This window comes from Camellia sinensis, chromosome 14 (genome assembly GCF_055761805.1).
Source record: "Camellia sinensis isolate YWXY chromosome 14, ASM5576180v1, whole genome shotgun sequence".
NCBI classification, from domain to species: domain Eukaryota; kingdom Viridiplantae; phylum Streptophyta; class Magnoliopsida; order Ericales; family Theaceae; genus Camellia; species Camellia sinensis.
The window spans coordinates 18,499,873-18,527,830 of NC_138974.1; the positions used below are offsets into that span (position 1 = coordinate 18,499,873).

Sequence of the window (27,958 nt, forward strand, 5' to 3'; positions counted from 1 at the left end):
GTTATCAGTCATAAAATTTTTAATTATATCTTATATATTTTTTGGTTATAAATTTTTTTATTTATTTTAATTATGATTAAAAAAATATAAAATTATGTGTCATTTGGTTTCATGTTCTTAATAATTATAAGGTGTCTACGGTGTTTAAATTTTTTTATATATTAATAAGATACCACGTAACACTATCTCCTATCAATTTATATATATCTCTTATTATTTTTTAAATAATATAAATATAATGAATACACTAACAAAGTCAATAATAATAATGTGTATATTTTATCCGCGTATAAAAATTATTCTTATATTGGCCTTGTTTGGTAAGATTTATTTCTGATTTATTTTAATTTTTAATTTAATTTAAACTATTTTAATATATTTAATTTAACTTAATAATACAACTTATAATCTTTTATAAATAAAAAATCAACTTATTTTTTAAATAAAAAAAATTTTAATTTATAAATCAAAAATTAATTTATATTCACAACTATAAACTATAACTTGTCAGAAAATAAGTTATAGTCGCTTCTCCAACTGTTGAGACAGAGGATTATACTGTACATTTGCGCCAAGTTGTATTCCTCTCCTCTTCACCTACCTACTCCACCTCCACCATATGCGATGCAAATGGCGAAGCTCTCTGAGCCCTTTGACGTCCTCGATTTCGTGCTCAACCAAGGCAATGGAGTCAAAGGTCTTTCAGACACACGCCTCAAAACAGTCCCCAACCAATTCATCCAATCTATTGAAGATCGGATCCACGTGGCACCACCAACATCTTGTGATTCATCATCGTCCTCTTCCATACCAATCATCGATGTATCGAATTGGGACAACGATGACCCAAAGGTCTCAGAATCGATCTGCGAAGCAGCTGAGAAATTCGGATTCTTTCAGATCGTCAATCACGGAGTGCCCTTGGAAGTCCTTGAGAATGTGATGGAGGCGGGTCACCGGTTCTTTGGGTTACCGGTTGAGGAGAGAAGAAAGTACATCTTCAATGGCAAGAACAACACCAACACTAGTGTGCAGTTGAAGACTAGCTTCACCCCCCATAAGGAAAAGGTTTTGGAGTGGAAAGATTACCTTACTCACATTTATTGTAATGGTGATAATGGTTCAGTGGAAGATGAAGATGATTCAAAAGGTTCTGATTCATGGCCTTCTGTCTCCAGGTATGTATTTCAATTTTTCAACTTTATCTCATGAGTTTATTTATTTATTTATTTGTTTTGGTAATACAATAGGAGATTATTTGTTTGGTGGCAAGTGTAATTTTTTAATTTTTTACGGAAAGTTGTTCAAAACTTATGCTATGCTTGGATTGCGTGATTTGAAAAAAAACAAAACAAAAAAAGAGCATGGAGATATGTATTTTTCTTATTTATTTGGATAACTTAAGTAGAGAGAATTGAACAGAAATTAAAAGAAACAGAGAGAAACTCATTTCTTTTATCAGTTTTTCCAAAAGTGAAGAGATTGAGAGAGAAAAGTAATCAATATTTTCATAATACCATTTTTGTCCCAATAAAAATAAAATAAATAAAATGATTGAAAATGTAAAAAAATTGTTTTGGTAATATAATATAAAATAATTTCTTTTTTTTTTTTTTCTCTTATGATTTTTATTTTTTTTTGGTGAAAGCTAACAAGAAATTTTATTAAAGAAGAAAGTGTGGAGGACAAGAAGTCCTCATATAATGAACAAGAACCCAATTAGAATAAAAACAGCTGTCAAAAAAAAAAAGAAAGAGAAAACAAGAAAATCCAAACACTAAGGGTTGCAAATAGCAAACCAATCCCTAGAAATCAAGAAAAGTGGAACTTCTTTAAACGGAGGAGACACAAAAGTCCAAAATAAAGACAAAAAATCAATCCTATCCCACAAAGAGTCTACATTAGCCTCCTTTCCATCAAAAATCCTTGAATTCCTTTCCAGCCAAATAATCCAGAAAATAGCACAAACAATACAAGACCACAAGGTTTTGGCTTTCTTAGAGCCGCTGAACCCATCAAACTTAACAAGAAGCATATGTGTGCAATCCCGTGGAGGAGCCCATTTAACATCACACAAACCAAATAGACGCTGCCATAACTGCATAGCCACCAAACAATGAAGAAAGAGATGATCCGCCGATTCCGAACTCCTCTTGCACATCACGCACCATTGAGGGCAAAGATAGTGATTAGGCCTTCTCCTTTGGAAAAAGTCATTGGTCATGACACCCCTATGAATTAAAGACCACGTGAAAAATTTCACTTTATGAGGAACACCCGCTTTCCAGATTTTCATATGAAGAGAAACAAAGGAACGGAGGACTTATCAATGAGATTGTCAAACAAAGATTTACAAGAAAAGACCTCTGAAGAATTGATATTCCATACCCTTTTATCGGGAGATGAAACTAAGGAAACCCCATCAATCAATGTCAACAAAGATGCCAACTCAAGAAACTCCCTATCATTTAGATTCCTAAGGAAATTGAAATTCCAAGTGATTGGTGCCACATTAGAACATGCCACCGACGCAATTGACACATTTCGAAGATGAACCAATCGGTATAAAAGTGGAAAAGCTTTATCAAAAGATGTCACCCCCACCCAAACATCCTCCCAAAATTGGGACAAAAAATAAATAGGAATACAACTCAACACTGATTATACCAAAGTGTATCTCCCACCCCGAGACAACAATGCTTGCCTCCAACCCTCCAATCTTTTCCCAATCTTAACAAGGACTGGATTCCAAAAGGCCTCTGTTCTAGGATCGCCACCCAATGGGAGCCCCAAATACTTGAGAGGGAGCTTCTCAATGGGACAACCCAACACTTCTGCCATACGAAGCACGCAACTACGCTCAAGATTAATACCCAACACAGCTCTTAGTGAGATTGACCTTAAGGCTGGATACAACTTCAAAGATCCTCAAGAGCATAAGTAGATTACAGACCATACTTTCCTCCTTAGAAGAGAAAAATATGGTATCATCTGCAAACTGCAAATGAGTCACACTAATCATATCTCTACCCACCACAATCCCCTCAGTAACCCCTTTATCTCTAGCAACATCAATTAACCTCCCCAACACGTCAACCACTACGATAAATAAAAACGGTGATAATGGGTCTCCCTGCCTTAATCCCCGAGATGCATGAAAAGAATTTTCCGCTTTTCCATTCACAATAACCGACATATTGCACGATGACACACACCCCCAAACCCACTTCCTCCACTTAAAACCGAAACCCTTCCTTTCCAAAACAAAGTCCAAAAAACCCCAATCCACATGATCATATGCTTTCTCAAAGTCTACCTTAAATACTACCCCCTCCTTACGTGACGCTCTATATTCCTCCACAACCTCATTGGCCACTAGGACCACATCCAAAATTTGCCTTCCATGCACGAAGGCACCCTGTGAAGCAGAAATCGTTTCCCCAAGAACATCTCTAATTCTTCTGGACAGAACTTTCCCCAAAATATTCAAATCACCAAAGACATCATGCTTCCAGACTTTCAAATTTTCTTTGACCCCTTTCGGCTTACGCATGAATTTAAAATCCTCCCACCCTTGGGGACTACAGCTCTCCCACCAAACCTTAAAATAGCCCTTAAAAGGACGATCCTCCAACCACGCTTTCTCAAACCTAAAGGGACAAGGACCCCATTTGAAGGGGCAACTCTCAAATATCACTGGGCAATGATCGGACACAACCCTAGGCAATGCCTCTTGTCTAATATCGGGAAACAACCCTTCCCACCCCAAGGTTTGAAGGAACCTATCCAATCTACAACACACAAGATTCTCTTGAAGGTTAGACCTAGTAAACCTAGCATTGCTCAAAGGGAGATCAATCGATTCACCCTCCCTAATGAAAGAATCAAAATCCCTCATGCTTTTATTGGAAGAAGTCCCATTAAGCTTTTCAGACACGAGCCTAACCACATTGAAGTCACCGCCCACACACCAATTAGGCACACAGAGCCCCAATAAACCCCCCAATTCCTCCCACCAAACCTGACTTTCCCTAGGTCTATTAGGACCATAAACTCCTGTTAACCATCACTCACTATTGTCCCGATTGCGAAACTGGATAGACAATGAAAAAGCCCCCAAAAGTATTTCACACTCCGAAACTATTCTATCATACCACATAATCAAAATACCCCCTGACCTCCCACTAGAAGGTAATACAGCCCACTTTTTAAATCGAGTCCCCCAAATGCTCTAAATAAAAGACCTATCACACTCCTCGCACATAGTCTCTTGAAGCATGACTATATCTGGCTGATGCACTTTAAAAAATTCTTTTATTACTGCCCTCTTTCTACGGAACCGTAGTCCTCTAACATTCCAACTCAAAATCTTCATTGAGCACCTAGACCACCCTTGACCTCCTTCTCCCTTCCCTCATAATTAATGTCACTCTTAAGATTCCTCAGCTCCCTCCACCCTTTTCTATGCCCCGAACTTTTTTGAGTGTTGCCCCCTTTGGGTACAAACTCCCTCTTCTTGGATCTAGACTTAAACCCATTATTCTTTACTAGAGACAACCCAAGTGTGTCAAGCAAGTGCACAAAATGGGGGACATCCCCTTCCTCCAACGGAAAGGATACATATTTACTCATTTTTCTCAACCATCGCTCAGATTCATCAACATCAGTCCCAGAAACACTGTCAACTCCTAGCCCATGATCCGGAGATACCCCCTCAGAAAGTCCAGTCCTATGATCTTCCTCATTAGCTGCAGGTGGAACCAAACTGTTAGTGGTAGCCAAGCTATTATTGATTGCATGAGACACAATATCCTCCCTAATGGAAGCCATCCCACAAGAATGATGATAGACTGGAACATCATGTGATTCCCTCCCCCTCTCCAAAACTGACCCAGAAACTATTGCAGAAAAAGCTCCCTGATTATGGTCGGAAAGTACAGACTTCATATTGCCCTGCTCACAAGAGTCACGGACCTTTTCACAAGAATCAGAACCACCATCACATTCCTTACCCTCATTGCATTCCTTGCTATCAGAGTCCGAAGCTGCATTTTCATGGAATAACCAATCAAGATTAGGATCAAAGAGCTCTGCCCTATCCTCCATGCCATCATTTCCTTCTTCTGGAACTGATGAATCCTCAGAATTTTCAGAAGACCCATACTCTTATGAAATCTAACCAAACATGATGGAGAGAAATCATAATCATTTCATTTCTTTTCTTTTCTTTTCTTTTCTTTTATATCTTAAGTAATTCTTTCTTTTCTTTTGTTTTCTAAATTCCCAAACATAGTGTTAGAGAACCGATGTGACTCAAATAAAAAAAAAAAAACAAAAAAAGGATGGCTATTGTAGGGGATGCGTAATGTAGGGGAAATTTGCCTACATTGATGAGATTTGGAGAAAATATAACTAGTCTCGTCGTTTTGACATAATAGGGTAAATTACACTTGTGAGATTTGAAGAAAATATAACTAGTCTAATCGTTTTGACATAATTATTTTCAATGCTTTGTCTTTTTAAATATTTATCAAATTTAAATTTGATAAAAAAACGACTTTTCCTTAATTTAATGAACATTTGATGAAATGATTAAAGATTCTTTTCTAGTATTTTTTTTTATTAAATTTAAATTTGATGAAAGATAATGTGAATAATTGGAGATCCTCTTTCACTGACTTCTTTATTAATAAAATTAAATGGACCAGAACTGATGAGTAAAGATACAAAAATAAATATATAAAAAAAAAGGTATACATTTTATTGTAAAAGAAATAATAACATCATTTTTTTCATCCATATGAAATATTGAAAGTAATGGGGTTTAAGTGTTATGTTAATTTAAATTTTAAGAGAGTGAATCGAATGTAATTATATCAAAATTGTGAGGTTTGTTGTATTTTCTTCAAACATTAGGGGAGGTTAGTGTAATTTACGCTTAAATATGATGAGAATTATATTAAATTGGACAATTTAACATCAACATCAATAATCACAGCGTCGAATTGCAGAAGAAATAAATAAGTTAATTGCTAATTAAGAAGAAATAATAAATCTTTTCCTTTATTAAGAATTCATCACTTATCTATCAATTGGGAGAGTACAAAAAGTAGCCAACTGAATAACTTAAAGGAAGAGTTCTTTATTGGAAAGAAATAATCAATTTTTTGCCTTTAATAAAAATTGGTACATGACCTCTCAATTGAGAGAGTACAAGAGGTTTTAAGTAATAGTTGGTGGCCACGGTAATGGTAACAGTGGCATTACGGGGACGTCAATGCAGTTGCATGGCGTAAGCTGTAGCGTAGCCATACATTTTTTTTCTTCTTCACACAATTTCGAGAAACATTTTTATTTCAAAATTACATTTATTAGGGTTTAGGTTTTAAGTTTTTTTATTATTTATTTTTCATTTTTGAATTCAGTTTAATATATGTACACTAATTTTTACACTCATTTTAAGTCACTATGGAGATTTTTTTTCTTTTGTTGGATATATTTAATTTTCTTTGTTTTATTGATTGTACTTGTGAATAACTTTTCATTGTTATGCGAAAAAAAAAAAAAAAAAACACCCACACACACACACACACACACACAAAGCATGTTTAATATTAATATTCCTGAAGTCAGAAACAAAAATTCATAGTGCAATATGTCAACAACTTACTAATGTAAAAGTACAAAACATGATATCCACGCTTTGTTCAGTAAATCTAACCTAAAGCCAAATAGATCTAAGTTAATAATCTAAGAGTCAAGTAAAAAAGTAAAAAAATTTCTTTGAGAAATCAAAAGCGGGAGGACTAATCTCATCTAATTTTGATAGCAACTCAAATCTTCTATAACTTAAAGATTGGACACTAAAAAGGATGTAGATTTAACATTTTTGTAACAGTGCTTATTCTGCTAAAAACGAAGGTGTAACGGTCGTAATTGATGTTACATAATGGTGGTGGCCTTTATGGCTGTGATTTTCAATCACACGACCATGAGATGTGGTGGTAACCACCCATACAGTTACATAACGGCATTATGGAAACAGTTGTGGCCCATGAACTAGCTCAAATTAATTTACCGGATGAGTTAAGCACTTAAGCCACATTCTTTTGTTATCTTTGATTTTAATCTCTATCTATGTCGTAGTTCATTAAATTTTTGTTGAAGTTGTTAGATAATATTCTTCATTTTTTATCCCACAATTATGGTTTGCAGTCCCTTCAATCAAGAAATCCGAGAAAAATCACTTGCTAGATTGATATCAAGGATCACTTGCCAGATTGATTTCAGCGACATATCTTTCTTTCTACATGGAAAAAGACCCCGTGTCTAAGGGTTGCCAAACTCTTTTACCTATTTTGCCTACGGGCTGAAATTGGTCACTTCAATTCACCGGAAAGCCAAGTTAACAATTTTTTTTTTTTTTGGTTTCGTTTTTCTTCTTTTGCAACGATTTTTCAACAGCTTGTTGCATTCACACATTGAATTTGTCAGATTCATTGTGTCTTGTTCAATAAGAGTTAATTTTGAGGCCATTGGTATTATTTGAAGATTGATTCTTCTTGATTATTGACTAATTGTTTGAAGGGATCAACTTTTGGAATACATGAAGTGGGCTAAACCAGTCATCCAAAGGCTCCTAAAGGTGCTAATGAAGGGACTTAATGTGGAGGAGATAGGTGCAACCAAGGAAAATCTGTTAATGGGTACCCTTATTGTTAATTTTAACCACTATCCCATATGTCCAAACCCTGATCTCACAGCCGGAGTTGGACCTCACTCCGATGCCTCAACAATCACCATCCTCCTTCAAGACGACACTGGCGGTCTTTATGTGCGAGGAAGAGAAGGCTGGATCCATGTCACGCCTGTTAAGGGAGCACTCATAGTCAATATTGGTGATGTACTACAGATTATGAGTAACGATCGTTACAAAAGCATAGAGCACCGTGCTGTTACCAGTGCAAGGAAGCACAGGATTTCAGTCCCCATCTTTGTGAACCCAGGTCCTAATGCAGTTATGGGTCCTCTGCCAGAAGCATTACAACTTGGAGAGAAGCCAATATATAAGCAAGTTCTCTACTCCGATTACTTCAATTATTTCTTCAGTAAGCCTCATGAAGGGAAGCAGACTATTGAATATGCTAAAATTTGATATCATATTTCTAAGCATTGCATTATTGCAAGCTCTCTTTCATGTATTGGATGCAAAACAATAATGGAGTGTAAAGGGAGAGGTATAGTCTCTTTCTGTAAACTTGAGTAGATCATACTGTATTACCCAAAAAAACTAATATCTTTGATCTTTGTATTGCATGTTTTTAGACTATATGACGCATGTGAAAATATTATGCAATTATAGATAAATAAATTGAGGTATGATATTATGAATGAAGTATAACAATTGAACATAATCTAAGATATGCATAGTGTTATACTATTATTGTAGATAACAAGAGCCTTGGATTGAACATTAACAACCATCTGCAATAGCGACATTGTTTATAATAACTGAATTGAATTGACAACCTGCAGATGCAAATTACAACGGATAAATGACATTGCAATTATCCCATATAAAACTAGTCAAGCAGTAGAAATGTCATGCAATTATGACTGTAATGAATTAATGTGAAGCTTGGTTTGCCTGGTTTCGGCCTTTTGGTGATTAAGGCTCCTTTCTGTTTCAGCTTCTGTTTTGCTTTGTCTGAGTACTATGGAAACCGTGAAGCTTTTATGGAAGTGGATGTTGAATTTTGATTGTTAAATTCTGGTCATGGTCTTTTATTTCCAAGATTGTTCTCTGGTATATCATTGATTTGCTTTAACTAGTTAAAATTTTCTCTTTTTTGGAAATCAGAAATTGAATAATTGAACAACTCCACATAAAGACTTGGTAAAGTTGTAGTTTGTTTAACAAAATAATAGCTACTTAGATAGAGGGGTTTAGTTGAGGAAATCTTAGAATCTGTGGTTGCAAGTTCTTGAAATTTGATTATGCTGATTGTGAGTTGGGGTTTTGTATTGGATCACGAAGCTCTTTCCTTGCCAGTTTGGGCAACCTTCCACAATGTTGGTGGTGGGCAATTCGGGTAAGCTTGTGCTGGGGTAGAGCTTGAACATCATAATGCTTTTGTCTGGAGGCCAGGCCCCTGGAGGACGCCATGCGATTTCTGGAATCTTCTGTAAGTGCTTCATATTTGGATGGGCTGTACATATTTGGATCTTATTTAATTTGGTATGATTTATTACTGAACTCATATATCTATATATATTTAATTGTGTTTATGTATGTTCATGGTAGTTTACATACAGAATTGATGGAAATGAATTACGCTATACAGCTTCGGGGGTGAACCAGCTCGGATCATGAAGTGAAAATATATGGTGCTGACCTCGGAGTGCAATTCACCCATACAGGAATAAGGTCAGCATTAGTAAGCTGAAACTTGTAAATTTCTCTAATAAATTAAAACTGATTCAATTAATATTCGCAACCTCTAAGAACTTCAACATGCCATGTCATGACATCAGACTTTACCAAGCTCTATATCTTGTGCTTCCAGGAAACTATGCAACCACCATGCCTTGTCCCATTATGTTATCTTCCTCAGAAACTTGTATTTTGAGTAATGATTTTATTGTGTTAACAGTTCTCAGTTGCGTGTTTACAAGTTATATGGTTGGTTTAATTTACGTGGGATAGAGTACCAGAATAAATTTATCAATGAATGTTGCACTCTACAGAAAAATATTATCCTTACGCCCTGAATTAGCAGAGCCCACATTTTACTTTCTTGGCTATACAAAAAAGAAGAATACAAAAAAAAAAAAAAAAAAAAAAAAAACAAAAACAAAAACAAAAATTCTTTCTTTTTGATAATTTCTGTTTTCATATTTTATTGCCAGTGTAATTTTCTTATCCGTATAATCTGTTTTATTAGCTTATGCGTGTATGTGTGTACCTTTGTTCTTAAAAAGCAGACAACAGGAACGTTAATATGCAAAATGATTGAACATTATAGTAGCTAAGGTGGAAGTGGTAAGGCCTTCTTGGTACTGTAGCACTAAGGGTGTATCACAATTTGCACATTAGGCTCTTGCATTCTTCGGGCTTTTCCTTAAATCCAGTTTGACAGTATACTTTATAATGCGAAGGACTTGTTCTCTTCTTTGAATATATATCCTTAGTTGTTCTCTAACTGGTGACGGTAAAAAAAAGAAGTCAAATTGGATGCTTAAAAATGACTGCATTCTGTAATTATCATAAATGTTTCCTGTATGATGCATTATAGAGTTTGATTTCCAAAGGATTTATGCATAGAGGCATCAAACCGGACGAACTTTCTCATAGTTCTTAGAAGAAAGCAAATCAGGTAATATCCATTGTTGTATTGAAATTCCTTTTCTTTTGACAAATGATTGTAAAACTTGTCATGTTCACAAGGCATTTCACATCTCATAGGTCTATCTATATTTGCATACCTTTCTAACCGAAATTACTATACTGTTATTTCCATTGTGTCTCTTTCTCTTTTTCCTGCAATTTACCTGTAACAATTCTCCTTATGGTTTCTGGTCAGTTTGGAAGTCGGCCAAATTTGTGATGCAAAATACACACAAACATCAATCGCTTAAGTGTCCTTCAAGAACCGCTTTGATCTTGAAGAAGTTCTTGATTGATCTATGAATATTGAACTTTCAGCAACTCCTTGAAGGTTTGTTGGTTCCTTCTCAGTGTTTTCTTGGTACACAGAAGCCTTCAATCTGATGCCCTTGGGACAATTAGCCAAAACTGGATAGTGAGATCCAAAACTCTTCATAACTCATACATTAATCAAAAACTCTTCACGGTGTTGGGGGGCTGGTGGTGATGCCTGTGGCCTGGGGTTTTGTAGTGGCCGGCGATGGTGGGATTTGGAGAGGTGTGATTATCCTTAATGGTAATTTGTCTGAAGGATAGAATTGTAATTAACTTTTTTTAAAAAAAAAAAAAAAAAAAAAACATAATGTATACTGTGCAAATAAGAGCTCCCCTTCCTAATCCCTCCCTCTTGTCTCCCACCTCCCATGGGACTCTTGGATAATGTGCATGGTAAGAGAGTTTGTTTGTCTCCCACCTCTCATGGGAACTTTTTTTTTTTTTAGATGGGTGAAAGGAAACTAGAACCACCTCTCTACTAGCTGAAGCCACCAAGGTGGGACTTCCTCCATCCAAACCTCTCTACTAGAACAACCTACCATGGGACTATTGGATAATGGGGTAACGGAAAAGAGTTAGTTTCATTTAGTTAAATGGTGGATCACTAACGCTCCATTTGTTTGGATTAAAAATATTTTTTTAAAAATATTTTTTGTATTTTCTTATATTTGGTACAATAGAAAACAAAAATCAAAAGGAAAATATTTTTCATGGTCAATGGAAAATAAATTTATTTTGACAAAATATTTTTCTGACTAAAATTTTGCCAATATCATCACACCACTACCACCATACTACTATCACCACGGTCATTGCCACTACCGTCGCCATCATAGTTGTCATCGTCCCACCACTATGCCACCATCTCGGCCATCACCAACGCCGCCACCAAACAAAAGAAAAATATTTTTTTTGAAAACATTTTCTAACACTTTTTTATATAGAAAATATTTTCTATTAAAAAATATTTTATATCTAAACAAATCGAATTTTTAAGTTTGTTGGAGAGTTTGTCAGAGTTAGTTAGCTAAGTTGGTATAGATATGTGGGTGCTGATTTCCAACCACACTGCCAAATAGGAACTTAGCAAGAGAGCACAGGCAGAATAAATCACGTCCGAACAACCTGTCATAGAAAGATAAGACTCCGGTGGTGGTTCGTCCACTCGGGGACACTCTGACGATCAAGTCAGTACTTAATTATCTCTCAAAGATAGTAAATAGTGCTCAACTCACTAGTCAAAATACAAAAGGCGTACCTTAAACCCACGAGGGTGCCTTACTTTTATAGCCAGCACTAACCTGATCTCTGTAGAAGCCTAACTTCAATGGACTCTGGTTCAATACTCATCTTGGACTCCCAGCCAGATAGAGATAAACTCCTTAAGAGTTTCATCTTTATCCATACTGAGGTCCTCTTCCATTTTAGGACTCTTGTCTCTTATCCGCTCATTTCGGATTCCGTTATCTCCGCAGATAAGATAACCTCGGTAACATGACCAAGACACTTGGCATCTCAGCTGACACTCCGGTGCCACCTTGGCCACGTGTTGTCATTCACAAAATATGTCCCCACAACTGCCTCCTAGGTTCTATTGCCTCGGCATCCTGAGGTGATGAAATCTATATCATTCGTCTACATAGCACATCGGCTAAGACGTATTCCATCCTTCATGAGCGAGATCATCACACGTCGGCTTGACATGACTAAGAACCAAGAACCAAGTTCTTCAAGTTCCTTATCCAAGACCGTTCCTCTTGCCGAGGTTCTTGCCTCATTAAATTAAGAACTTCAAGAATTCTATCTGCGTATGAGCTGTCACGCACGATTTTCTCAACCGTTTCCTTCACACGTCCTTCTCTTATTGATTTGTACCTGACACGCGCCACCAGGTCGCGTCGCTCCTGCGCACGTCACCTGACAGACACGCCATCCAAGGCATATCATTTATGGTTTGCCGCCTTTTCGCATTTTAACAAAATTCTCCTTCTCTCTTCGTCTTTTCACTTTTGCAAAAACACCCTCTCTCTCTCTGCTCAGAGCCTCTCTCTCTAACCTCCCATTTTGTACCTTCGAAGCTCTCTGCAATCACTCCATTTACCTCCTTCGGTAAAGCATTCTCCCGTCGCCACCGTCTGACTCCGGCGAAACTCAAATCGGCGTTCTCGAATCTCGGCCCCAACCGGTGAGTTCTTCATTTCTTTTAATTTTAGTTTCAGCCCTCATTATTTTGTATATATTCTGTTGTTATTGAATCTGTCTTCATGATTATACTCTGTTTCTTTCTTTTCTTCGATTATGAATCGATTTTCTGTTCTTGAATCTTGAATTTGCGTAGTCTTTTATGAAAATGTCAAATCATGTTATTTTGCTGTGACCTTTGCACATTATTCTTCACACACTCACTCAATGTCTTGAAGTTTTGGATGTGTACATTTATCGTTTTGCTTTCTGCTTCGTTCCTGATGTCTAAATTTCATTTCTTTTCTGGTCTTTTTGCTTCATTTCCAGATTCTTGCCTTTGATTCCTGTATTTGCATAGATTTAGGTTTGGGATTTGATCTAGAACTCTGTTCTTTTAGAAAAACCGAACCAAAAAACCCCCTTGAATTTTCAGAAACCTTTACTCCAGTGCTCTCTAGGGTTTAGTCGAGATCATTTGCCACTTTCCAAACCTCTTACCAAAAAACCTGAAATTAGACCCACTTTGGCCTACATAATGGGCATGTTCAGGTGGAGAGTCGACACCCCTTCTAAGCTAGAGTACTTTAGGCAGGAGTTTTCTATCCCAGCTGACGTTCAAATTCGGTTGGCTAGAGAGAATGACTTCATTATACCTGGGAAGGACTACATGCCCTTTCTTATAGTCTCCATCATTGAAGGAGGAGTCAGATTCCCCCTCAACACCCTTTTTACGGAGGTCCTCTACTATTACAAACTGAACCCCATGCAACTAGTTGTAAACTCTTTTAGGATTATAAACGGAATCGCCGAGTTGGAACGTCGGCAAAATACCACTGCACTACCAGCAATCCATTTCGGTATAATAGTCACTGTTGTCGCTACCACCGACGAGATGGGACACAGTAAGGCTGTCGTCAAAGACCTCTTGGCCGACATACCTGGCGTTGTGACAGTCCCCTCACAATCCTAACCAAAGGCTAAGCCAAAGAGGGTGAAAAAGGCCAAAGACAAGGCAACAGTGACTCAGATAGACTCTGAGGACATTTTACCGATCTCTAAATTAGCCGAGGCTGAGAAAAGTGCCTCCGCTGCTGAGAAGAGGCCTGCTGAGGCTGGTTCGTCGAAGGCACCCTCCTCGAAGAGGCTAAGGTATGAGGGTAGAGATCAGCCCGGCGTCCTTAAATCCAACTGCCCTTGGGCCCTGACATTCATGGTGGGTGACCGACCTCTACTGTAGCGATCTTGGTTTTGATCCTTCTTTCATGTTTTGCCACTTCGACTGGGCAAGTCGGGGATCGAGCTGCCCGGTCAGCTCGCGGGGGTCCAGGGGGCAGCGCCCCTTGGCGGGTAATACAAAATGTATTCAAAGTTACTTGTCCGCTCGAGCGGCCGTTTATGCGCTCGAGCAAAGAATGTTTCGTTCTAGAAGTTTGACCTGTCTGCAAAAGTACTAGAAAGGTGTATTCGACGCTCGAGCGGGGCTTTCCACGCTCGAGCGGACCATGTTATATCAGTTCGTGAATCTAATATTTCAGATCACTTTTGTATCTCTCTCTCTCTAAAAATATTTCCTCTCCTTTCTCTCTACTTTTCCCTACGCCAAATTGGATCAAAACCTTGATTTCTCAAGATGCATTAGAGTTCTGCCATAGGTTCTTCATCAAAGTTGGTTAACTTCTCGAGGGCTTCGTTGTGTACGGTGAAGATCGAGTTTCGACACCATTGATTTTGGGGGTTTCATCTCATTTCTTCTTCAAAACTTGAGGTAGGGATTTTCTTAAAGTTATATATATGTTTTTGCAAGATCTATATGATTTTCGAAATCATCTTTCAACAGCTTTGAAAATTGATTATTGATTCAAGAAGTTGAGCGATTTTGAAAGTATATTTGTCTCTTGTTCTTTTAAAATGATCTTATGGGTTTTGATCTTCGTTGATTGAAAAAAAAGATGATTTTGGAAAGTTTTCTTTCAAAAGATTTAAAAGATTTGAGTTGTATAGTTTGGTGAGAAAACCTAGAATTTGCGGATTTTTTTAAGAGACTGAAAATCCATGAATGATATTGTTATATTTATTTTGTGTGTCAAAATAAATGGATGTTTGGAAAATTTCTTATTTATATTTATATAAATGATGAATTTCAAGGAATATGAGAATTATTGTTCATTTTGAAAATTATTGTTCAAAATGTTGAAATAATCTTGAAATGACTAATTGTTGAGGATACCTAAGAAGAGGGAATTGTGTTATTCCTTGAATAATGAATTGGAATAAAAGTATTTATATTCATCTTGTATTATTGGCATATCAATTCATTTGATTACATTAAACTTTGAAAGTTGATTTGAAAACTTGCATTGAGAAAAGAATGTTGAGAAACAAGTTTTCATGGAATGGTTTTGGGGTAAATACGTTGATAAGTCTTGATAGGTGGTGTAAATGATATTGAATAAGTTGGCCTGAGAGTCTTGGGTGAAAGATCAAAAACTCGCGTAGATACGTGTCGAGCCTTCCGGCTAATACCGGTAAAAATGACAAATTGGTAGTACTTGTATAGTCTACTTGCAGATAGGGACCTAGGGATTACCAGAGTCGTATTTACGGCTCTTGAAATGAATTGTTAAGTTTTGAAGAATTGAAATTGCATGACATCATTGAGCATGGGGGTTTTCAAATATGAAGATGTGATTTTTTTTTTTTCAAAAGAGCATAGCATGGCATGTGCATTTCATCTCTTGAGACTTGTATAAAATGTATATACTTTGTTAAGGATTTCCTATTAGGTTTTATGCTCACCCTACAGGATTTTTGTACAGGAAAAGATGTGATTATGTTGCCTAATTAATGGCGAGGAAATGTGTGTTGAGAGTACGAGACTCATTTTGCTGTGACTTTGTGTGTAAACTAAGGACTGTATGTGTGTGGATTTGAATAACTGTTTTTTGTAACCAAGCTCAAGCCTTGGAAACTTATAAACCCTTGGGGGTATTTATTTGTTTATTTACTTGTTGTTAAATTAATGTATTATTGCATGAAGAACTATTATATCATGTAATGTAAGTTTGGAGATTTATATTCGATTTTCCTTGAACGAGTCATGATTGTTGTATTATCATTTGGGGTAGAAATTTGGGGCTTCACAACTTGATATCAGAGCTACCGGGTTTGAATGCTTTGAGCTCATGGAAAGTGGTTGTTTAACCACAATGGGTTCATTTAGCATGCTTAGGAAGTATTATGCATTTTGTGACTATGTGATAACATGCTTATGTGACTAAATGGGTATGAGACTGGACTTTTGGGATGTTGTTTGCGTCTGTTAAATTCCTTGAGGTCTCATTAGAAGGGTACTTGATCAATATTCGTTCTACTAAGAATTCTTAATTTTTCGTGGGACGGATTTCATCGTAAAAGAATAGTCCGTATGTGTATACATGACTAAGTGCTTATGTGAAGTGAAATTGAATTGTGTATATGATAGAGAAATATATGGAATTGTTGTAGTCGAACTTGTGAGTCAAGTTACGAGCACATATGAGTTAATGTGCTAAATTATTTCTCGTGTCCTTTATTAGGATGTCTGGAAGGGGTCAAGTCTGTAGTGGTAGAGGCGGGAGGTGTGGTAGGGCTCGCCAAGGTGTGCATGAGGTACTTGTCCATAGGGTTCCGGTGCAAGAAGAAGGGTTCGGCCAAGCTAATATGGCCGAGCATGTGGGATAAGCGGGTCAAACCGTAATAGGGGCCCTAACTCGAGAAATGGCAAGAGTTTTAAGGAAGTCTATGAACTTGTTGACGGTGGAGAATCAAACCCGAGAGAACACCACGAAGTCAAGGGCGAGTTTCCTTACTAGAGATTTCTTGCCAGCCAAACCGGATGAGTTCCATGGTGGTCCCAAGCCCAAGAAAGCGGATGAGTGGTTCGAACAAACTGTGAAGACATTTGAGATGCTTCACATCGAAGATAGTGAACTAAGAGTGACTCTAGAGAGTTACTACCTTAAGGGAGACGCGGGTCAATGGTGGAAATATGCCAAGAGTGGAGCGGAGCCGACATGAGAAGCCTTTGCGGTTGCTTTCCAAGGTAAGTACATACCTCCCACTGCTAGAGAGAGATTGAGGCAAGAGTTTAAAGACCTCAAATAACTCGACGTGCCCGTGGCCGAGTTTGAGGCAGTCTTCTCTAGTTTGTCCAGATTTGCACCAGAGTTAGTGGCAACGGAAGAGCGCTGTTGCATTGAATTTGAAAAGAAATTGAAAACAAAAATTATGTTCAAGCTTGTCGGAAAATATGATTTGGGAATATGACCGTCTTGTGGAGACAGCGACACATGTAGAAATTTCCATACAAGCCGAGGAGGAGAGGTTTCGGAGTTCAAGGTCTAGGGGCCAAAAGTCTCAAGGAGACTATAGGCAGAACAAAAAGAGTAGGAACATCTGTCCATTCCAGTCGCAACCACAGCATTCTAGATCCACTTTTCCTTTGCCTAGTGCGGGTCCGGGAAAAAGTGCATCAAGTAGCTTCTCGTGTTTCAAGTGTGGCCAACCGGGTCACAAATTCTTCTCATGCCTACAGAAGGGAGGAGGACAGTTAATGTTACCACCACCTAACCGATCTCAAAGTCAGTCTCAGTCTCAGAATAAAGGTCAAGGGTTTAATTGTTATCAGTGTGGTCAGCCGGGGCATACGAAGAGAACTTGCCCACAGTTGGGAGGCGCATCTGGCGCATCAGGGTCGAGGCAGACTCAGAGCCACCAGCTAGGGGTGAGTATGGTCCGGATTGGACCGGATTGGAGTGAAACCAGAACCAATCCGTTATTTACGAATCCTGAAAAATTGGAACCAATCCAATCCGTTTAAATCGTAGAACCAATCCGAACCAATCCATTTAAATACGGATTGGATCGGTTTAGGACCACGGATTTATATAATTAAATAACAAAAATATATATATAACACTTTATTTTCATAAAAATATAAATATAGCATCATATTAGTTTCACAATAGCAATATGTCTTTTCATAATAGCGACAAACTGTTCTAGAATTTAAACAACCATAAAGAAACTAGTTCCACCATAAGTATTTAGACCATTATAAATTAACACTAAAAACTAGCAAACAAAAGTAATAAAAGAAGATACTATGCAAATTTAGGTTTGGATTTAAGTTTTATATGAAATAAGAGAAGATACTATGCAGGAGGGTGTATAATAAAAATATAGACTATTTGTATACGGTCCGGATCGGTTCCAATCGGGCATCGTGGGATTCAATCCGGAACCAATCCGTGAACTACGGATTTTTAATTTTTCAATCCGGAACCAAACCACGGATTCAAAAAACCAATCTAAACCTACTGGATTGGATTGGACTGGATCGGATTACGGATTTCACGGATTCCTTGCTCAGCCCTACCACCAGCAGGCTCAATCAGTCCAAGCTTCGCGAGTTAATCAGGGAGCCACTTCGACTCAGTCAGTACAATAGGCCTATGCTCCGAGAGGAGAGCAAGTTAATCAGGGGTCATAGGGGCATGTGTATACTGTTACCGTGCCAGAGCAGTTACCAGAATCCTCAGTTGTGAGAGGTATTTTTGTTGCGTGTAATTCTTTAGCTCATGTATTGATAGACATGGGTGCGTCTCATTCATTTATATCTACTGCATTTGCTTCTGCATTGGGGTTAGAGGTAGCACGGTTAGTGCCTCCACTCAGAGTAGAGTCACCTGTTGGGGGTACAGTTGATTTAAACCGTAGCTGTCGTGATTATGAAATAGAAGTTGCCGGGCGTCAACTTCCGTTTGCTTTTGTGTTACTAGATATGTCGAGTTTTGATGTCATTTTAGGCATGGATTGGTTGTGTTCTTATCAAGCTATGATTGATTGTTATCGTCAGAGAGTTCCGGCGTGCACTTTGGGTGGTGATCGTTCTATTTTCTAGGGAACCGTGTTGATAGAGCCTTGTTGCCAGTTGTTGACCCTCGTAGTAGGAGCAAGCTTAGTGGCCTTCTTGCAACTCTCTTGGATAGTGAGAGTGATAGGGCTCGTGTTGAGTTACCAAGGGTAGTTTGTGAATACTCGGATGTCTTTCCAAAAAATCTTACTAGTTTACCACCTCATTGGGAGATCGAGTTCTCCATTGAATCAGTGCCTAGCACGGCACTGATTTTCCATGTCACTGTATAGATTTGCACCTGCCGAATTGCATGAGTTGAAGATTCAACTCCAAGAACTTTTAGATAAGGGCTTTATTCTCCCTAGTATATTGCCTTGGGGAGCGCTGGCTCTCTTTGCGAAAAAGAAGGATGGGTCATTGCGATTGTGTGTTGATTACCGCAAGTTGAATAGAGTTACAGTTAAGAACAAGTATTCCCTACCCAGAATAAATGATTTGTTTGACCAACTTAGACGGTCTCGTTACTTCTCAAAAATAGATTTGAGGTCGAGGTACCATCAGTTGAGAGTCCGGGAGGAGGACATTCAGAAGACGGCCTTTCGTACTCGTTATGGCCACTATGAATTCTTTGTAATGCTTTTTGGGTTGACCAATGCACTGGCTTCCTTTATGGATTTGATGAACATAATTTTTCGAGAATACTTGGACCGTTTTATGGTTGTATTTGTGAACGACATCTTGATTTATTCAACCTCTGAAGAGGAACACGAGACTCACTTGCGGGTAGTGCTCGGTTTACTTAGTGAGCACCAATTGTATGCTAAATTTGAAAATGCGAGTTTTGGTTAATGGAGGTGAAGTTTTTGGGGCATGTAGTGTCTAAAGAGGGAGTGACTGTGAATTCCTCAAAGATAGATGCCGTAAAGGATTGGGAATAACCCAAGAATGTTTTTGAAATCCGGAGTTTCTTCGGATTAGTGGGGTATTGGCGACGTTTTGTAAGGGACTTCTCTAGACTAGTTGCACCTTTAACTAGGTTGACTAGAAAGGATATCAAATTTGTGTGGAGTGAGACTTGTGAAAAGTCATTCCAAGAGCTTAAGACTAGATTGACTACCGCAGCAGTTTTGATCATTCCGAAAAGGGGTTTGAATTACACTGTCTATTGTGATGCGTCCGGGGATGGACTTGGTTGTGTCTTGATGCAAGAGGGAAAAGTTGTGGCCAACGGATCACGACATTTGAAAACCCAAGAGAAGAATTACCCCACCCATGATTTAGAATTAGCAGCGGTGATTTTTGCCTTGAAAATTTGGAGGTATTTCTTGTATGAAAAGTTTCAGGTTTTCTCAGATCATAAGAGTCTAAAGTATTTGTTTTCTCAAAAAGACTTGAATTTATGATAACGAAGATGGATGAAATTTTTGAAGGATAATGACTTTGAGTTACACTATCATCCGGGAAAAGCCAATGTGGTGGCCGATGCTTTGAGTCGAAATTTGTGAGTAGTTTGGTAAGTGTGGCCATTTAGGAATGCGATATGCTAGATGTTATTGGCAAGTTTGATTTGCACTTAGATAAGTCCGGAGAGAGTGCTACCTTGTTTACTTTGAATGCTCAACCTACCTTGGTTAGTAAGGTTATAGAGGCACAACGAGGAGACTGTGATGTGGAATCAATCCGTGTTAAGATTTCCAATGGGAAGGAAGAGAAAGGTTTGAACGTTCACTCGGATCTGAGTGTACGTTACCTAGACCGTTTGTTTGTACCAAAATTTTGTAGAGAGGAAGTACTTCGGGAGTTCCATCACTTACGCTTTTGCGATACACCCGGGAGGCACTAAAATGTATCATGATCTTAGTCGTCAGTTTTGGTAGAGGGGTAGGAAACGGGATGTCGCTTTATTTGTATCGAAGTGCCTTGCTTGTCAACAAGTGAAGGCCGAACACCAAAGACCAGCGAGTTTGTTACAACCCTTACCGATAGCTGAGTGGAAATGGAAGCGTGTTACCATGGATTTTGTAGTTAGGCTTCCTAGAACACAACGAAGCAATGATGCCGTTTGGGTGATTGCTGATAGGTTGACTAAGTTTACACATTTCATTCCGATGCGCACCAGCGACTCAGTTGAACGCTTGGTAGAATTGTACATTAGAGAGATAGTTCGATTTCATGGAGTCCCTGTGACTATTGTATCGGATAGGGATCCTTGTTTTACTGCCTGGTTATGACAAAGCCTTCAAGAGGCGTTGGGAACTAAGTTGACTCTTAGCACCGTTTATCATGCTCAAACCGATGGACAATCGGAATGTACCATTCAGATTTTGAAGGACATACTTAGAGCTTGTATCCTTGATTTTAAAGGGCCTTAGGAAGGACACTTACTATTGATTGAGTTTGCTTACAACAATAGTTACCAAGCTAGTATTGGGATGGCACCATTTGAGGCCTTGTATGGCGACCTTGTAGATCACCGGTTTGTTGGGCCGAAGTGGGTGATGCACCGTTACTGGGTTCGGAAATTGTTAGAGAGACAACCGAGAAAGTTGTTCTCATTCGAAAGAGGTTAGCTACGGCCCAAAGCCGACAAAAGAGTTATGCCGATAAGAAGAGACGACCTTTATCTTTTGAAGTTGGTGACCATGTTTCTAAAAATCTCACCAAGGCGGGGTTTGGTGAGATTTAGTAAGAGTGGTAAATTATCTCCAAGCTTTATTGGGCCTTTTGAGATCTTAGAGCGAATTGGGAAAATGGCATACCGGTTAGCTTTACCGCCACAACTTTCGGGAGTTCACAACGTATTTCATATATCTATGCTTAGGAAGTATGAACCCGACTCTTCTCATGTTCTTGATTGGGTTGACTTGGAGGTAGATGAAGATGCCTTTTACGAAGAACGACCGGTTCAAATATTAGATACCTGGAGCAAGTGCTACGGGGCAAAACTATACCATTAGTAAAGGTGTTGTGGAGACACCATGGGATTGAAGAAGCGACGCGGGAACGGGAGACGGAAGTCCGCTCCAAATCTCCGGATTTGTTTGAAAATGCTTAAGTTGTTTATCTTTGTAATATTCCCTAGTGTTGAGGGAAACGTATTTAAAGTTGTTAACCACATGTTGATATGTACATTGTTGTTTTAAGCATAAGGTTGTTGAGAGTTGCCATTACTTTTTAGGAAATTTCATGTTTATGCGTATTTGAGAGGTTGTTGTTAATGAGATAACCATGGTAGAAATGGTGGAATTTGGTTGAGAGTTAATATTGTGATTTGAAAATGAAATAGCATGGCTTTGATCGCTAGAAACCCCTTTGTTTGGGTAGTTTGATTTGAAATTTCGGAGACGAAATTCTTTAAGGGGGAAAGGTTATAGCGATCCCGATTTTGATCATTCTTTCATGTTTTGCCACTTCGACTGGGCAGGTCGGCGATCAAGCTGCTTGGTCAGCTCGCGGGGGTCCAGGGTGCAACGCCCCTTGGCGGGTTCGAGGGCAGTGCCCTGGCGGGGTCGAGGGGCAGCACCCTCGAAGCAAAAATACAAAATGCATTCGAAGTTGCTTGTCCGCTTGAGCGTCCGTTTATGCGCTCGAGTGGAGAATGTTTGGTTTCAGAAGTTTGACCTGTCTGCAAAAGTACTGTGAAGGTGTATTCGATGCTTGAGCGGGGCTTTCCACGCTCGAGCAGACCATGTTATATCAGTTCGTGAATCTGATATTTCAAATCACTTTTGTATATCTCTCTCTGTCTAAAAACATTTCCTCTTCATTCTCTCTACTTTTCCCTACGCCAAATTAGATCAAAACCTTAATTTCTCAAGATCCATTAGAGTTGTGCCATAGGTTCTTCATCAAAGTTGGTTAATTTCTCGAGGGCTTCGTTGTGTACGGTGAAGATCGAGTTTTGACACCATTAATTTTGGGGGTTTCATCTCATTTCTTCTTCAAAACTTGAGGTAGGGATTTTCTTAGAGTTATATATATGTTTTTGCAAGATCTATATGATTTTCGAAATCATCTTTCGATAGCTTTGAAAATTGATTGTTGATTCAAGAAGTTGAGCGATTTTGAAAGTGTGTTTGTCTCTTGTTCTTTTAAAATGATCTTATGGGTTTTGATCTTCGTTGATTGAAAAAGAAAGAAAGAAGAAGATGATTTTAAAAAGTTTTCTTTCAAAAGATTTGAGTTGTATAGTTTTAGATAAAAAACCTAGAATTTGGGATTTTTTTTTGAGAGACTGAAAATCTATGAATGATATTATTATATTTATTTTGTGTGTCAAAATAAATAGATGTTTGGAAAATTTCTTATTTATATTTATATAAATGATGAATTTCAAGAAATATGAAAATTATTGTTCATTTTGAAAATTATTGTTCAAAACATTGAAATAGTCTTGAAATGACTACTTGTTGAGGATACTTGAGAAGAGAGAATTGTGTTATTCCTTGGATGAGGAATTGGAATAAAAGTATTTATATTCATCTTGTGTTATTGGCATATCAATTCATTTGACTACATTAAACTTTGAAAGTTGATTTGAAAACTTGCATTGAGAAAAGAATGTTGAGAAACAAGTTTTCATGGAATGGTTTTGGGATAAATATGTTGATAAGTCTTGATAGGTGGTATAAATGATATTGAATAAGTTGGCCTGAGAGTCCGGGGTGAAAGATTGAAAATCCGCGCGGATAGGTGTTGAGCCTTCCGGTTAATACCGGTAAAAATGACAAATTAGTAGTACTTATATAGTCTACTTGCAGACATCGACCTAGGGATTACCAGAGTCGTATTTACGGCTCTTGAAATGAATTGTTAAGTTTTGAAGAATTGAAATTGCATGACATTATTGAGCATGAGGGTTTTCAAAGATGAAGATGTGATTTTCTTTTAAAATAGCATAATATGGCATGTGCATTCATCTCTTGAGACTTGTATAAAATGTATATACTTTGTTAAGGATTTCCTATTGGGTTTTATTCTCACCCTACGGGATTTTTATGCAGGAAAAGATATGGTGATGCAGCCTAACTAAAGGCGTAGAAATATGTGTTGAGAGTATGAGACTCTCATTTTGCTAGGATTCTATATGTAAGCCAAAGGCTATATGTGTGTGGGTTTGAATAACCGTTTTGTGTAACCAGGCTCAAGCCTTGGAAACTTGTAAACCCTTAGAGGTATTTATTTGTTTATTTACTTGTTGTTGGATTAATGTATTGTTACATGAAGAACTATTGTATCATGTAATGTAAGTTTGGAGATTTAAATTCGGTTTTCCTTGAAAGATTCATAATTGTTGTATTATCATTTGGGCTAGAAATTTGAGGCGTTACATCTGTTAGCTGGCGATAACGTGCTAGATAGTGTTGAAGTCAGTACCGCCATCTCTACTGCCGTTCTATTGCCAGCCAACATCAACCGAATGGCTGAGCTAACTGAGTATGAAAACTATGCTCTGATGATGCAACACTGCGTCTTGGTAAGTCTTTTACCTTATCGTTCTGAAGTCTTCTAACACTTAGCCAAACTTTTACTAATCTATTTCCTTTTCTTGCAGGCCATTCAACAAGGTCATTCATTCGCAGTCAAGGCCGAGGACTGTAAGAAAGAACTAACCCAAAAGACCAAGGAGGCAACCAAACTTCTCTCTGCGCTCAACAAAGGCGAGGCTCGCATCCGAGGTCTGCTTGATCAGGCCAAGGCTACTGAGTTATCCTTGAAAGCAGCCGAGGACCGTGCCGAAGCTGCGAAAAATGTCGTCGAGGCCGCTCAGGCCGAGGTAAAAGAGGCCAAAGAGAAAGAGGCCCAGGCCCAAACTGAGCTCCAAACGACACTGTCTACAAAGGTAGCTGAAATCAGGGAGGCGGACACGAAGGCCTACGCCGAGAGGGCAGTCGACGTCCGCCAGGAGTACAAAAAGCAAGTCAAACAAGCATGCAACATGGCTTACACCCTTGGTTGGATGGCTGCTCTGAAAGAGTTGGCTGTCCCCGAGGACTCACTCCTCCGAGATGAGAGCCGACTTGTAGTACCATTCCGCCCTGCTCCAAGCCAATCTGAGGGTGAGGCTAGGGGAGAAGAAGGAGAAGGAGAAGGAGAAGAAGTCGAGGTTGGAGCTGGCGGAGAGGGTTCTACTGGGGCCAAGTTCCCAACTCTAAATGAGCAAATCCTGGACTTGACTCAGGATGATGAGGACGAGGTCTCCAAGAGTACCTCTCCCAAAAGAGTCGTGTCAGAGGCCGAGGTATAGATAGTCGAGAAGAGCCTCGACAAAACTCTTCAGAAGATTAATGTCGAGATTGAAGCTGAGAGGACTGCGAGAAACTTTCCCAGCTGTGTGCCGAGGTCGATACTCAACGACCCGTCAACGCAGAATAGCCTGTCTAGAACATTTTCTTTGTTTTGATATCTTGTACTTTTTCCTTTGTAGTCTCTGCAACTTTGTTAGACAATGTTTTAATTCCAGTCTAGCGATGTGCCTTTTGTACTTTGAACAAGTTGTCTTTTGAATACAAGCCTCCTCCTCTCTTCTAAGTGTTTGAATGTTTGTAGGCTTTACTGCTTTCTTTCATACTTAGAATATTTTTTGCATGCCTTCAAGGTACACCTTAACTATGCAATCTCCTCGGGGTAAAGCACCTTAGATATATCTTCTAATTGCCTATCTTGGCCTTGGTTTGACACTTAAAAATATTGTGAAATATTTTTACAAGTGTTTGTTTCTTTAAACTTGCTACTTCATTCTCACTTACTATTTTCTATCATGACTTCTGTCTTCTATCCTTCCTAAGTTTGGCAACTTGGTCATCTCGGCAAGTACGTACGTCAGGTACTTCTTTCAATATTACCTCGGCTTAATTGTAACTTGTAAATTTTTCAAAAATTTCAATAAGTATTAAGCCAATTCTTAACCTGTAAATGTTTCCAAAAAATTTTAACAAGCCTAAAGCACTTCAAATTTTTAAGCTCATCTATCATTCTCTAGCTCTCTGCCCCCTAATGTGAACCTAAATTTCACTTATGTTCACATTAAACACGTATAATCTTTTGCCGAAGTCAGATTCAAACAAAGATTAGCCGACGTTCTCAACCTTGGTTTCTCTGTTAATTAATTTTGCCAACATAGCAAGCCTAATTTCAATTCAACTTAATTCAACTCTGCCATATAATGAGTCTAAGTCATGCTTCAATCAGAAACATCGCTCAACTTAGTTTAACTCTATTATATGTAAGTATAATTCAACTTTGCCATATAATAAGTCTAAGTTATTCGTCATGTTTTAATCAGAAACATCGCTCAACTTAGTTCAAATCTATTATATGCAAGTATAATTCAACTCTGCCATATAATAAGTTTAAGTTATTCGTCATGTTTCAATCAGAAACATCGCTCAACTTAGTTCAATTATATTATATGCAAGTATAATTCAACTCTGCCATATAATAAGTCTAAATTATTTGTCATGTTTCAATCAGAAACATCGCCAAAGGACTAGTTAGTCCTATTACACAAATTTCAAAAATCAAGCTAAAATTTTTATTATTACTTCGGCTAATGACATAAAAAAAAAAACAAAAATCTAATGATAGAAAAACTTCAAGTTGTAAGTGTTCCAGGGTCTTGGAAACTCTTTGTCCTTACAATCTTCAAGCTGATATGCACCATTGCTGGCGACCGAGATAAATCTATAAGGCCCCTCCCAATTTGGGCCCAGCTTTCCCTTCCTAGGATCTTTTTTGTTGCCGACCATTTTCCTTAGCACCAGGTCCCCAACTTTGAACTCTTTTAGGTTGACCTTTTTATTATAAGCCCTAGCAAGTTGTTGCTAGTACGCTCCTAGTTGAATTGCTGCTCTCTTCCTTTTCTCCTCAAGTAAGTCTAGATCTCGGGCAAGGAATGCCTCGTTAGTTCCATTCTCTACTCCTTGGGTTCTGATCTCTGGGATGCCAACTTCCAGTGGGATAACTGCTTCTGTGCCATAAGCCATGGCAAATGAGGATTTCCCAATTGATCTTCTCGGCGTAGTCCGATATGTCCAAAGTACACTGGGCAACTCTTTCACCCATTTTCCCTTTGCTGCTTCCAGCCTCTTCTTGATCCCATCCAAGATAATCTTGTTAGATGCTTCTGCCTAACCATTACTCTAAGAGAAACTTGGAGTGGAGTAATAGTTCTTGATTTTGTACTTTGCACAGAAGTTTTTGTTTAGCTTACTATCAAATTGTGTACCATTGTGTGCTATTATTGCCCTTGGGATCCAAAATCTGGTGATGATGTTATTCCATATAAGTTCTTCACATTAGTGTCCCGAATCTTCGCAAGGGGTTCAGCTTCTACCCACTTTGTGAAATAGTCAGTTGCTACCAGCGAAAACTTCCTTTGTCAAGTTGCTTGGAGTAGTTGTCCAACAAGATCTATGCCCCACTGGGCAAATGGCCAAGGGCTGAACACTGGGTTCAAATCTGCTGCTGATTGATGTATTAAAGGCGCGAACCTTTGACACTGCTTACACTTTCTGACATAGGCTTCAGCATCTTTCTGCATATAGGGCCACCAGTACCCTTAAGTAATGGCCCTATGAGCAAGTGACCTCCCCCCAGCATGGCTTGCACACATCCCTTCATGTATTTCATACAAAATGCACACATCTCAAAAGTGGACCAGTAAAAGACCTTCTGTAGAGATGTCCTTCTGTTGTCAAGCTAAACCTAACCGACTTTAATCTGGTCTTATGTGTTTCTTTGCGATCATCTGGCAGCTTTCTATCTCTAAGGAACATTAGTATTGCATCCATCCAACTTGGGCCCATCTCCACACACATTGCTTCATACTCAGTGATTAGTAGTTCCACACTTGGACTTGCAAATAATCAACCATTATTGTCCTTGCCTCTCCTGATTTCATTGTACTAGCCAGGTTAGCCAAGGCATCGGCATGTCTGTTGTCATCTCGGCTAACCTGCTGTAGTCGGCAGTCTTGAAACAAGGCTAGCAGTCTAACAACATCTTTGACATAAGCTATCATTCTTTCATCTCGGGTTGCATACTCGCCTGTTGCCTGGTTCACAATAAGCCGGGAGTCATAGAAGACCACCACCTCGTCGGCTTCCATTACTACTGCCAGCTTCAGTCCTGTGATCAATGCTTCATATTCTGCTTCATTGTTTGAGGCCTTAAAC

General features: G+C 38.5%; 2 protein-coding genes and 1 long non-coding RNA gene across 3 annotated transcripts; all 3 read left to right on the plus strand.

Annotated features, from left to right (window-relative positions):
* The first annotated feature begins 509 nt into the window (after positions 1-509).
* Positions 510-8,395, plus strand: LOC114273986 (feruloyl CoA ortho-hydroxylase F6H1-3). The gene is made up of 2 exons (XM_028215856.2): positions 510-1,178; positions 7,588-8,395. Exons 1-2 carry the CDS (start codon positions 625-627, stop codon positions 8,153-8,155), a joined length of 1,122 nt encoding a protein of 373 aa, XP_028071657.2. The 5' UTR covers positions 510-624; the 3' UTR covers positions 8,156-8,395.
* A 618-nt stretch (positions 8,396-9,013) lies between these two features.
* LOC145807720 (uncharacterized) lies at positions 9,014-15,978 on the plus strand. The gene is made up of 3 exons (XR_014351024.1): positions 9,014-9,185; positions 9,305-9,427; positions 15,703-15,978. It is a non-coding gene; the product is annotated as an uncharacterized LOC145807720 (long non-coding RNA).
* An 8,093-nt stretch (positions 15,979-24,071) lies between these two features.
* Positions 24,072-25,313, plus strand: LOC114273080 (uncharacterized). The gene is made up of 2 exons (XM_028214871.2): positions 24,072-24,258; positions 24,337-25,313. The coding sequence occupies exons 1-2, from the start codon at positions 24,202-24,204 to the stop codon at positions 25,027-25,029; spliced, it is 750 nt and encodes a 249-aa protein (XP_028070672.2). The 5' UTR covers positions 24,072-24,201; the 3' UTR covers positions 25,030-25,313.
* Positions 25,314-27,958: the final 2,645 nt, after the last annotated feature.